This window comes from Harmonia axyridis, chromosome 2 (assembly GCF_914767665.1).
Source record: "Harmonia axyridis chromosome 2, icHarAxyr1.1, whole genome shotgun sequence".
Classification (NCBI taxonomy): Eukaryota; Metazoa; Arthropoda; class Insecta; order Coleoptera; family Coccinellidae; genus Harmonia; species Harmonia axyridis.
The window spans coordinates 39198893-39212414 of NC_059502.1; the positions used below are offsets into that span (position 1 = coordinate 39198893).

General features: G+C 31.0%; 1 protein-coding gene and 2 long non-coding RNA genes across 4 annotated transcripts; all 3 read right to left on the bottom strand.

Moving 5' to 3' along the window:
* Window positions 1-87: 87 nt before the first annotated feature.
* LOC123672425 lies at window positions 88-1107 on the bottom strand. Of its 2 annotated transcripts, XR_006746283.1 has the most exons (4): window positions 816-1106; window positions 623-760; window positions 410-565; window positions 88-297 (listed from the first exon to the last, which is right to left on the bottom strand). It is a non-coding gene; the product is annotated as an uncharacterized LOC123672425 (long non-coding RNA). The 2 variants fall into 2 exon arrangements; XR_006746282.1 differs by having other exon boundaries at window positions 88-565; window positions 623-1107.
* A 2817-nt stretch (window positions 1108-3924) lies between these two features.
* LOC123672428 lies at window positions 3925-7304 on the bottom strand. The gene is made up of 7 exons (XR_006746285.1): window positions 6428-7304; window positions 6238-6372; window positions 6008-6184; window positions 5778-5954; window positions 5548-5724; window positions 5318-5494; window positions 3925-5264 (listed from the first exon to the last, which is right to left on the bottom strand). It is a non-coding gene; the product is annotated as an uncharacterized LOC123672428 (long non-coding RNA).
* Window positions 7305-8863: 1559 nt separating this feature from the next.
* Window positions 8864-13522, bottom strand: LOC123673306 (secreted RxLR effector protein 161-like). The gene is made up of 2 exons (XM_045607793.1): window positions 12967-13522; window positions 8864-8985 (listed from the first exon to the last, which is right to left on the bottom strand). The coding sequence occupies exons 1-2, from the start codon at window positions 13520-13522 to the stop codon at window positions 8864-8866; spliced, it is 678 nt and encodes a 225-aa protein (XP_045463749.1).

A 13522-nucleotide genomic window follows, 5' to 3' on the forward strand; every position in this document is an offset into this window, starting at 1 on the left:
GAGTACACTATCACTGAGTTATTCTCAATTTACAATATTTACATTATTCAGACTTGGATAGAACTATGGGAAAATAAATCATATATATAAATACAGGAAGTAGTTTATTGTAAGAAAGCTTACATTTGTTCAAAATTATATACAATTCATTTTGATATAGACTGGTTCTTCTGTTCACATTGGCACATCGTTCGTCTCTTAATGTGTAACATGCTAGTTCAGTTAGAATTTATCACGATTCTTTGTCAATATCATTTTAATGTTGTAAATTATTTGCTATGAAGTTTTGGTAGTCTGCTGAAAATGAAAAAAAAATATGAACTTGCTGTCACACTGATGAGTCCGGTGTGTCTGCCAGGGACGAAACGCATAAGTAGGCATATGTGAAATGCTACAATCATATACAGACCTCCTCTATCAAGTCTTTCATTGTTTCTGCTTTTTAATGAGATTCTACAGAAATTTTTTGTTGATAGTTGTTGGAGTTAGGTCTTTCATTTCTCATAATTTTCATCCACATCTTCTCATCAACTATTTCTTCCAACAAATCTATAGCTTGTCAACTCTAAAACAATGAATACTCGTAAATTGATAATTGCAAGAATAGAATTATGTATAATACCTTATTTTCTTTTCCTTCTATTTTATTAGATTTCGGATATTTATTCAAGCTCTCTATCGCCATATTTGTATGAATACCTGCTCATATTCTTTTACAATAGGCCACATCATTATTCTCTGTTGGTTTTGAAAGTAATGACTTAAAAATATCCATGATTAGTTTCGTAAGAAACAATCTGCCAAATTCTGCTCACTTTTTCAGATAATTTAGGAATTTGGGTGAAATTTGTTCTTCCTCATTAACCAATATATTTGTATGAATTAAGCAATAAAAATTGCTCTTCAACACTTTTTCACTTGAAAAATTCGAATATACCCAAATAGAGGCAAATGTATTGTCACTGTGTCTATTCATGACAGTTGACAAGTGTCAAGTAATGATTTTAGTTGCAGATCCTCGGGAACTCGAGGATGTACGAAACAGCCGATTCACGAAGAAACCCGAATCATCGATCGGGTCCAAATATTTGGTCCGTTTTAGCTTATCCTGTAAAAAACGAAAGGGGTTAGGTTAGGTTCATAGAACATCATAGATCTTCAACTGACATTGGAGAACATAGAACTTGAGATCAACAACTCACTCTCACTAAGTTGGTTTGAATGTATCAGATATGAATAAATGTTGCTAATATTCTCTATATCCTTTCTGTAGTTCATGGAATTTTCATGTCGCTTAATGTGAATCATCTCCAGGAAACATCTTTTTCTCATATTCTCCTCGCACTCCAAGACTGTCACCGAATCATAGTCCATTCGATGGTCAACTGATCTTACATGTTCTGCCAGTGCACATATCTTTCTAGGATTCTTAATGTCGCTAATATGTTGGGTTATTCTTCTTTTAAGTTGTTGGGATGTTTGTCCGATATACACCTCATCACAATTTTGACAGGGTATTCTGTATACAACACAGCTTTTCTTATCAGTTTCTATCCTATCTTTCAAATTACTATAAAGTCTCTTTAATTTAAATTCAGTTCTAGGTATCACTTTGATGTTATCAGTTTTTAATAAGTTTATTAAGGATTTTGTCATTACATTAATCAGTGGAATGGAAGTAAATATAATTCTCTGATCTAAATTGGTGGATGCGATTTCATCGTTATTCTGTGGCTGTCCAGAATTCGATGAATTGTGTATCAATTTCTTTAAAAGGTTCTTGGGGTAACCATTCTCAAGCATCAACTGATATAATAGTTTCATATTCTTCTCCTTCAGAGTGGGGTGTGATATTCTTTGTATACGATTCTTCAATCCTGTAACCATATTGATTTTTTGTCTCTGAGGGTGGTTGGAAAAATAATGCAAGTATCTACCTGAGCTAGAGGGCTTTCTATACCAATCAAGAATCAGTGTATTGTCAGGTCTTCTAATGACTAGGGTATCTAGGAAGGGCACACTATTGTTATTTTCTAATTCTATGGTAAATTTTATAGACTCACTCTGTCTGTTGAACCTTTCAAGAGTGTAAGATGTCTTATCACTGGGAACTGCACAAATGATGTCATCTACATATTTTTTAATAAAAGGCATCTCAAAGGGGATATCTGTTAGGATGCCATCTAGGAGGAAATCCATCACTATCTCTGCAATGGAAGGGCTGAATTTAGACCCCATTGGGGAACCTAGTATTTGGTTGTAAAAATTACCTTGGAAGATGAAATAGTTTGAGTTGAAAAGAAATCTGATGATGTTGATGAAGTCTTCCTTTGGTATTGTGGTGTGGCTACTGATTGATTCCCATCTGTGTTGAATCGCAGACAGAGCTAATTCTAATGAAATATTGGTAAAGAGGGATACTACATCAAGGCTGATGAGGACATAATCTTCTGGCAGTTGGAATTCACTAATGAAGGTGGAAAAAGAGAAAGAATCTTCTACGTAATATCTGCCTCTAGAAACACTTAAATAACTTGAAATTATTTCAGATATATAACCTGATATCTTAGATGTTGGTGTATTCAAAGAGGAGATGATGGGTCTGAGGGAGAGAACAGGTTTATGGACTTTAGGTAGTCCACAAAATCTTGCAGGAATGGAGTTATAACTGTACAAGGATTTTCCTTGCATTTGGGAAATATGACCACTTGTTACCAATTTTTTTATCATTGTGTTACCTTTAGTTTGTATAGTAGTTGTTGGGTCTCTAGGTAGTCTTCTGTAATAGTCAAGATCATTGAGAATTCCATTAGATAGTTCTATGTATTGTGACTTGTCCATAATAACTGTTACGTTTCCTTTGTCTGATTGTAATACCTGTAAGTCTGGATGTTCTTTGAGATATCTTTTACAATTATAAAATTCTCTCTGTACTACATTTCATTTCCTGGAGATGATTCACATTAAGCGACATGAAAATTCCATGAACTACAGAAAGGATATAGAGAATATTAGCAACATTTATTCATATCTGATACATTCAAACCAACTTAGTGAGAGTGAGTTGTTGATCTCAAGTTCTATGTTCTCCAATGTCAGTTGAAGATCTATGATGTTCTATGAACCCGACCTAACCCCTTTCGTTTTTTACGCAGTTGTCAGATGGATGAAGAAAGTTTTTTAAAAAGAAGTTTTCAAGAGAATAAGGAAGTGTGTGATAAAAAAAGACGTTATTGTATTAGAGACTATTTTGTGTTCAAGATAATTAATAATTTTTCCTCCAAATCTGTATAAGATTCAGTGCAACTTAAGATCTGGTAACTCTTCGCATTTCGGTGCGTTTTAACATGTTGTCTTTTCTGCAATGTTTGTGTTATATTTGTATGTTGTTTGTTTTATAGAAGTCCTGAAGAAGATCCCAACCAAGGATCGAAACGTCGACTGATGAAATAAAGAAGTTAGTAACAATTGAAGTTTTCCAACACCCCTTAAACCATTGTTTATATATATATATATATATATATATATATATATATATATATATATATATATATATATATATATATATATATATATATTTGATTAGTTAACAGTCGTACTATATATATATATATATATATATATATATATATATATATATATATATATATATATATATATATATATATATATATATTATATGCTTTACACATTGTGTAGCATGAAAGTTTAAATTTTTCAATTAGAAAGATATTTTTCCAAGCCTTAATTATGCTGTAATAAGACCATCCAGAATGAGAAAAGTTCCGAATCATACATGTCTGAAGTTATACATGTTATAACTTCCAGATTATTGAAAAATTTGAGTCCAGTTGTTATTAGTAAGAGAGTAAAGGATTTGCTATTGGATCATAGAATATTCTGGTTGAGTGATTTATTTAGGAATCATTTTTGTAAATATTATTTGATAATTTGTAACTACAAACATATTTATGTTTTCATTACAATGACTATTAATACTACTCATTTATAGTTTAAGATTTTTTGATTGACAAGCCATGTAAACTTTTGATGGCGTATGTTTTTATGAATTTTTTGTGTGCAAATAAATTATTATTATACAAATACTGCATTGATTTTACATATCATTTATTTATCCTATGGCAGTAAGTTATCCCATCTCACATTCCCTTGTCACCATAGTCCGTTAAATTACCGATGAAAATAAAAATCACTTGGATCAATTTGATATGAAAATTCCATTTTCCTTCTTAAACTTCTTCAGGAATTTAAACCAAATTCCTGAATAAATTCGTTTTATTATTATTATTAGTTTAAATTATGTTACGTTTATCTAATCTCATTCTACTTAATAAACGGATACCTAATTCCTCTACAAAAATGAAAAGATATAAAAGAAAAATGGTCTGATCTAGTAGAAAGTATATTTCCAAGGAGGAATCACTTCTAAAATCTCCATTCGTTTTATGAAGACAAAAATGTTTCAATAGAAGTTTAAGAAGGAAAATGGAATTTTCATATCAAATTGATCCAAGTGATTTTTATTTTCATCGGTAATTTAACGGACTATGGTGACAAGGGAATGTGTGATGGGATAACTTACTGCCATAGGATTAATAAATGATATGTAAAATCAATGCAGTATTTGATAATAATAATAATTCATTTGCACACAAAAAATTCATAAAAACATACTCCATCAAAAGTTTACATGGCTTGTCAATCCAAAAATCTTAAACTATAAATGAGTAGTATTAATAGTCATTGTAATGAAAACATAAATATGTTTGTAGTTACAAATTATCAAATAATATTTACAAAAATGATTCCTAAATAAATCACTCAACCAGTATATTCTATGATCCAATAGCAAATCCTTTACTCTCTTACTAATAACAACTGGACTCAAATTTTTCAATAATCTGGAAGTTATAACATGTATAACTTCAGATATGTATGATTCGGAACTTTTCTTATTCTGGATGGTCTTATTACAGCATAATTAAGGCTTGGAAAAATATCTTTCTAATTGAAAAATTTAAACTTTCATGCTACACAATGTGTAAAGCATATTTTTAAAATAAATCATTTCAAGTTTTAAGAATTATTTTTTTGCACTATAGAGTCGCAATTTTTCAAATTCATAATTGCTATACTTAATCAGACTCTAGCATAATGTTTATTCATTCTTTCAAATTAGCTGGCTTTTCCTCTTCTCGAATATTGGCAATGGTGCTCAGTATTTTCAGCAGAAATAATTTGAACTGAAATTATAAACAATTATAAAAATAATCTCTATAACTTACTAGAAACTTACCGATGAATAGACATTTGATTTCCAATAATTTCACTGACTCGCAATTTTTCAAATTCAAAATTGCCATACTTAATCAGACTCTAGCATAATGTTTATTCCTTCTTTCAAATTAGCTGGCTTTTCCTCTTCTCGAATATTGGCAATGGTGCTCAGTATTTTAAGCAGAAATAATTTGACCTGAAATTATAAACAATTATAAAAATAATCTCTATAACTTACTAGAAACTTACCGATGAATAGACATTTGATTTCCAATAATTTCACTGACTCGCAATTTTTCAAATTCAAAATTGCCATACTTAATCAGACTCTAGCATAATGTTTATTCATTCTTTCAAATTAGCTGGCTTTTCCTCTTCTCGAATATTGGCAATGGTGCTCAGTATTTTCAGCAGAAATAATTTGACCTGAAATTATAAACAATTATAAAAATAATCTCTATAACTTACTAGAAACTTACCGATGAATAGACATTTGATTTCCAATAATTTCACTGACTCGCAATTTTTCAAATTCAAAATTGCCATACTTAATCAGACTCTAGCATAATGTTTATTCATTCTTTCAAATTAGCTGGCTTTTCCTCTTCTCGAATATTGGCAATGGTGCTCAGTATTTTCAGCAGAAATAATTTGACCTGAAATTATAAACAATTATAAAAATAATCTCTATAACTTACTAGAAACTTACCGATGAAGAGACATTTGATTTCCAATAATTTCACTGACTCGCAATTTTTCAAATTCAAAATTGCCATACTTAATCAGACTCTAGCATAATGTTTATTCATTCTTTCAAATTAGCTGGCTTTTCCTCTTCTCGAATATTGGCAATGGTGCTCAGTATTTTCAGCAGAAATAATTTGACCTGAAATTATAAACAATTATAAAAATAATCTCTATAACTTACTAGAAACTTACCAATGAATAGACATTTGATTTCCAATAATTTCACTGACTCCCCATTCTTGAAAATAACACCATTCAGAAAAGAAACAAGCCTCGGGTCCAACTGACAAACTTCAAGTCCTTTTCCTGAATATGGTATTTTTTTCTCTGAAATTTTCGTATGATAATAAACTATTAGCTGACACAAATATAGATATAGTACCTTGAATACACTTATCTGGCTTTATATTCCCAATTGATTCCATGCTGGGTATATTTATTGGCGAACAGGACATTTATAAAATACTTCTGGGACACTGACGTCCCAGTCGATACCCTTGAAGGAGTAAATTTCTTCTGCTTCATCTATTACATAATTTCGATATAATAAGGTGGAAAATTCACTGAAGTCTGTCTCATTTATTTGGAAGTAATGAAACCAGTCCACTTCATATATTGTAAACATGGTCAGCTTTTTTAAAAGCTTGGCCTTTTTCTTCATATCCCTAGCTTGAATGTCCATCGCTCTTCTGAATATGCTGAACATGCACAACGCTTTATATAATTACACGAAAAAATTATCTGTCCCCAAAGTCTTACTAATGATATTGTCCAAAGTCACCACCAGATATCTCATTCCAAAAATATACACACTGCCTATTCATTTGTTATCTGCATTCCATAGCCATAATTTTATTTAAAATCCAATTAAAGAAGTATAACAAGTTAGGTATTGAAATTTTTCAATACAAACTACGACGAAATGTTAATTTTTATAAATAAACAAACATCAAAGACAGATAAAATCCAATAATCCATAGACAAAGGTAAACTCTGTGGATAAAATCGTTTTGCTAGGTCGAAAACGTCCGACGAAAAAGATTGACATCTGATTGCTCAGATATCTCTGCCGAACGCCCCAGATGTGTATTCCCCTCAATCTGGATGTAATAAACGAACGGTTCAGACAAGTCCGAGCGGTCCGAGAGTTATTGCAACGCACAAATAAGCGATCTTTTATTAAAGGATCCTCTATCGTGGACGTTAAAAGTGCAAGGTGCTTTTAACGAAAGTCAGTAAAGTGACAGATCTTTAAATTTGACATATTTATATTTTGTCACCTTTATTTTGTATTCTGATAAATAAAATAATTCATTTGGTAAAAGTTCAAAATCGAAAATGAAAGAACAAATAGCGTTAGCAATTTTAGCTGGGACCATTATTGAGGAATTGATTTTTCATAATAGATACAGTTGGTGTAGAAAATATATCAAAACCAATTCAAACAAATCGACTAGTTGACTTGGAAAATTTTTACTACAAGTATCGCAATCATTATCGAAGTTTATTTTTATAACTGCAATCTTCATTGTGGAAAATCATGGACACTTCTAAGATAATTTGAATGCACATAAGTGGCTTTATAGAAATAGTTATCAGCTATATGTACAGGTAAGCTATTAGCTGAATTAAACTTAAATTATTATATATTATATTACCTTAATTCGTTTTTAGTCTACCAATTCGTAATATGGGAGGAGCTGTACCAAACTACTGGGGTTTTATCGATGGAACTATTAGAGAAATTTGTTGACGAAGTATCATCAAGTTTGAATGGAAGTCAATCAAGTATTTCTTTTTATGTGAAACCACCAGTATTGGAAGATTATTTTGTTTAACAGAATTATGTTATGTATTTTTGTACTTTTTCCTACAATAATTTTGAAAAAAATTTTAGTAACGTATAATTTTATAATAACATTACTGATAATTAATTTGGTTTTGCATTGTGATTTGCTTTTTTTATGCTATGTTGATTCAATATATAAAAAAGTACTTAGGTAACAAGTTTATTATTTTTCTTTCAAAACAATCCCATTGGTGTGTCCATATTACAGAATGAATTATTTATATTCAATATAAAAAAAATAATATTCAGTATGCAGTAGCATTCTTTAACCATAGTGGAAGGAATTCCTTATACTATGCTTTAACAATACTACATTACACATATAGGAAAATTCTTATTTCTAATAAAATTCAGGATTTATCAGTATTATTTTTAATTCTTTTAGTATGTAGGTTCAAATTAAATATGTTTCGTTGAGAATCGTATAAGTTCTTGAAAAATTCGTTATTGAGAGCACATTTTTTTTCTCGAATGAAATTTCCACAGATGCCCAAAATCAAGAAATAAAATGCAAATTTCTCAAAAAGTTCACTTCATTACTTTGTTTACCTAAACAGCTACAAATATTTATAGGTTAGTTCTTGCTGAATAACGACGGTAAATATTCGGCATAAACAGATATCTGTCAAAATAAGATATCTGTCCTTAAATAAAAGTTGGTCGCCTGTATTTAAATAAAGTAAGGGAGGCCTGTATTCAGATTTAAACAATCCTTAATATCTGACTCAATGCGCATGAGTACATGTCAAAATAAGACATCCTGTAATAAAAGATCGCTTATTTGTGCGTTGCAATAACTCTCTAATAACCGAACGCGCTTTTTAATTCATTCCCAGAGTCCACAGATTTTACTAATAATCAAGATTTATCTGAAATAAACGAACGGTACAGAGCATCAGCTGTTATGTCAGTTCTTTGATACTTATAGCGCGTTCGGCAATAGCATCCGAGAGCGGACGGATTTTTTAGTCACGTGAGCACAGATATGTCGGATATTACAGATTTATCTGTAATAAACGAACGGTACAGAGCATCCTGAGCTTCAGCTGTTATGTCAGTTCTTTGATATACGCATGTGGCACCCTTCATGCCTAAATGAAATGAAATAATTAGTAAAACATAATCAATAGGTATTCATAATATACACTTTTACTGTCTTGCCTGCTGAAGAGGCGTTAGAAATTTATGCTTTTTTTAACTATACTAAGAAGTTTTGAGTTGATTTTGTTTTCAATATTGAAAAATAGGGAAAAATTCTGAAGGTATGGACTTTAATATTATCAATTATTTACTGCAAGAATTTCACAAATTCATGTGCTATGTAGTTGGTTGCCACAATTCATATTACAATAAGAAAAAGTAGCTCGAGAAAGAAGGAAAGATATGGTAATATGGATTATTAGTGTGAGAAGAGTTTGATAAGAATATTTGAGAAATGATAGCAAATGTCTCTCATCTAAAACTTATTGTAGTGCTGATCATATTTTGAGAGTAATGGCAACCTGAAGTATTCCATAAAATATGCAGTGCTCATTTTGTGTGAAACGTGAGAGAAAATGATCATGAGAGAACTTCATTTAACCCAAAGATTTGTAGAGGTTAGTTTAAATTATGTTACGTTTATCTTATCTCATTCTACTTATTTCAGAAGTATAAAAAACGGATACCTAATTCCTCTACAAAAACGAAAAGATATAAAAGAAAAATGGTCTGATCTAGTAGAAAGTTTATTTCCAAGGAGGAATCACTTCTAAAATCTCCATTCGTTTTATGAAAACAAAAATGTTTCGATAAGAAGGAAAAAAGGAATTTTCATGTCAAATTGATCCAAGTGATTTGGAAGATGATATCTTTTTATTTTCATCAGTAATTTAATGGACTATGGTGCCAAGGGAATGTGTCATGGGATAACTTACTGCCATAGGATAAATAAATGATATGTAAAATCAATGCAGTATTTGATAATAATAATAATTTATTTGCACAAAAAAAATTGAGAATGAGATTAGATGAACGTAACATAATTTGAACTAATAATAATAATAAAACGAATTTATTCAGGAATTTGGTCCAAATTCCTGAATAATTCGTTTTATTATCGATAACATGGACGAAAATCCTGATACAGATAATTTAAACTAACCTCTACAAATCTTTGGGTTAAATGAAGTTCTCTCATGATCATTTTTTCTCACGTTTCACACAAAATGAGCACTGCATATTTTATGGAATACTTCAGGTTGCCATTTCTCTCAAAATATGATCAGCACTACAATAAGTTTTAGATGAGAGACATTTGCTATCATTTCTCAAATATTCTTATCAAACTCTTCTCACACTAATAATCCATATCACCATATCTTTCCTTCTTTCTCGAGCTACTTTTTCTTATTGTAATATGAATTGTGGCAACCAACTACATAGCAATGAATTTGTGAATTTCTTGCAGTAAATAATTGATAATATTAAAGTCCATACCTTCAGAATTTTTCCCTATTTTTCAATATTGAAAAAAAAATCATCTCAAAACTTCTTAGTATAGTTAAAAAAAGCATAAATTTCTAACGCCTCTTCAGCAGGCAAGACAGTAAAAGTGTATATTATGAGTATTGATTATGTTTTACTAATGATTTCATTTCATTTAGCCACGTAGGGCGCCACATGCGTATATCAAAGAAATGACATAACAGCTGAAGCTCAGGATGCTCTGTACCGTTCGTTTATTACAGATAAATCTGTAAAATCCGACATATCTGTGGTCACGTGACTAAAATATCCGTCCGCTCTCGGATGCTATTGCCGAACGCGCTTAAAGAGAGAGACGTGAGCGAAACTTTTCTAATTTCTAACACCTCTTCAGCAGGCAAGACAGTAAAAGCGTATTTATATGATTATTGATTATGTTTTACTAATGATTTCATTTCATTTCGCCACGAAGGGCGCCACATGCAAATATCAAAGAACTGACATAACATCTGGATTTGTTGCTCTGTACCGTTCGTTTATTTCAGATAAATCTTGATTATTTGCATAGACAAATAAGTTTCTCTATGATTATTTGTAAAATCTGTGGTCACGTGACTAAAAAATCCGTCCGCTCTTGGATGCTATACGCTCCATTATGGTGGATTTATGCACCGTACCTAAGGACTATGAACCACGAACTTAACCTAAGAATTCAGTGGCGTTTATGCACTCTCTTGTTAGTTCTTAGTTAAGGCATGCGCACGTGCTCGAACTACTTTCTATTTGTTCTATACTTTGATGTATGACATTGATATTTATTGTGAAAAAATTAAATTTAAATTTTTCAAATACACCTAATACTTTTCATCGATAAACACAAATAAAGAACATAAAATGATAGAAACTGGTACTCGTTAATATTGAAATTCTATGCGGCGCTAGCGCACTTCTATATTTTACCTGAACCCTTAGTTGGCCTGCTAGTATTAGTTATAAGTTCTTAGGAAACGTGCATAAACGCCCTCATTGATTTGTTAGCGTTCGATTCTTAGTTCTAAGTTCTTAGGTTTAGTCTTAGTTCTTAGGTACGGTGCATAAATCCATCATTAGTGATGACGTCACACACTGCCATTTTTGGTTCTCCTGTCAGTGTTCGGAATCCAAACAAACAAATTGTCATTCAAATTAGTACGTTGTCGTTGAAGAAATTGGCTAATTTTGATAAATAAGATTATTTAAGGAACGATTTAGTATTAATTGATAGACAGACGGCACGAGATTAATGGCAGTAAGTTCGAACTTGAAGTTCAACTAATAAATACAAAATCTGGGGAATGATACAGGATTCAAACTTATTTGTATTAATCTCGTTCCTTCTGTCTATCAATTAATATTGAAATCGTTCCTCAAATATTGTTATTTATGAAAATAAGCCAATTCCTTCAACGACACCGTACTAATTTGAATGACAATTTATTTGTTTGGATTCCGAACACTGACAGGAGAACCAAAAATGGCGGTGTGTGACGTCACACTAAGGTCGAGTTGTACGAAACAACGTTCATCGGTAGATCAACAGAACTGTTAGTTATTGGTGATCTCAGTTCAAAAGAACGGGCGTTGTTCCAACTCATATTGACTTTAGTTCAACTGATCTGCGATTTCTAGTGACATTTCTATTGTATTTTGGCAGTTGGTGTGACTGTTACGAAAATTGACAAATTACGAAATATGACTTTGAATCATACGTTTTTAATTTATAATTACGCATTAAATTCGTGAATTATGTCTGTCGGAATTGATTCAACAACAGAATTAAGATAAATTGCGAATAATGCCGCAAAACATTTCACTTAATCCAAATCATATATTGATAATTGATGTGTTGAATTTTGATAGGATTGAAGTATGTGACAACATCCAAACGAAAAATATAACTGAAAACAATGCTGTAATGAGTTCATTACAGCACTGTTTTTAGAACTGTGATGAACTCATCACGATACTGAAATAGAAAAAAATACTTCTTTGCTTGTCATATAAAACTTGGTTAGTGTTGAGATTGTTATTTTATCTTATCCTTGATCATTAATAATGCGAAGAAGTAATTAAAAATTTATTTCCCAAAAATACATGTAGCACACTTTCATCTTACATGGACTCGTTCTAGTTAACCTTTATTCAGTATATTCTTCTATGTTCACATGACAATTGACAACTTAACCTAAGTTCACAAATAATTGTTTTCTTTATCTTTTATACTTTTAACACCTTGTCCTAATAATTATAAATTAATAACATGTTTTATAATTATTACTCTTAACAAAAAAAATTCCCTCATCAAAACATCAATAGTTAAAACAAGCATGTAGTTCTTAACCTGATTTGAAAAATCTTAAATCTAAAAAAATCTCAAAGGACTTATCCTTAACAAACCAACTCATTCTTATGTTTCAAAAATTTTATTTTGTTTAAAGGTTTAGTGAATATGTCTGCAATCATATTTTCCGTACTCAAATAATCAATTTTAAACAGATTTTCTCTTATCTTTTCATGAATGAAGTGATATCTCACGTCTATGTGTTTACTGCGTTTATTAAACTGACCATTCTTAATAATAGCTATGGCACTTTGATTATCAATGTTAAGAATTACTTTCAAATTATTACTTGTTAAGTGTTCAATCAATACTTTTATATACAAGAGCTCTTTAACACATTCCGCTGCGGCTATAAACTCAGCTTCAGTACTAGATAGAGCTACCACAGGTTGTTTTCTGGAACACCAGGTAACTGGTCCATTGCAATAGTACACCACATAGCCAGTTGTACTCTTTCGAGTAGTTTCATCACCAGCAAAATCTGAATCACTGTATGCTGCAATTTCTAACTGGGTAGTTTTTCTGTATACAATACCATCAGCTTTGGTATCTTTCAAATACCTCATAATTCGTTTTACATTATTTACATCATTTCTAGTCGGATTCTCCATTTTCCTACTACAAAAACTAACAGCATAAGCTATGTCTGGTCTAGTTTTGCTCGATATGTATAGTAAACTGCCTACTGCTTCTCTATAAGGAAAGTTGATTTTTTTTTTATTCTCGTCACTTAAACAATCATTTTGTATCATTGGGGTTTCTGCAGGTTTTGCATATTGCAT

What these genes read in the sequence shown, in the direction of transcription:
- LOC123673306 (XM_045607793.1), bottom strand. Translation starts at nt 13,522, where the DNA reads ATGCAATATGCAAAACCTGCAGAAACCCCAATGATACAAAATGATTGT. An exon ending in CATAGCTATTATTAAGAATG is followed by an intron (nt 8,986 to 12,966) that starts GTCAGTTTAATA and finishes CATTTCATTTAG; the next exon opens with GCATGAAGGGTGCCACATGC.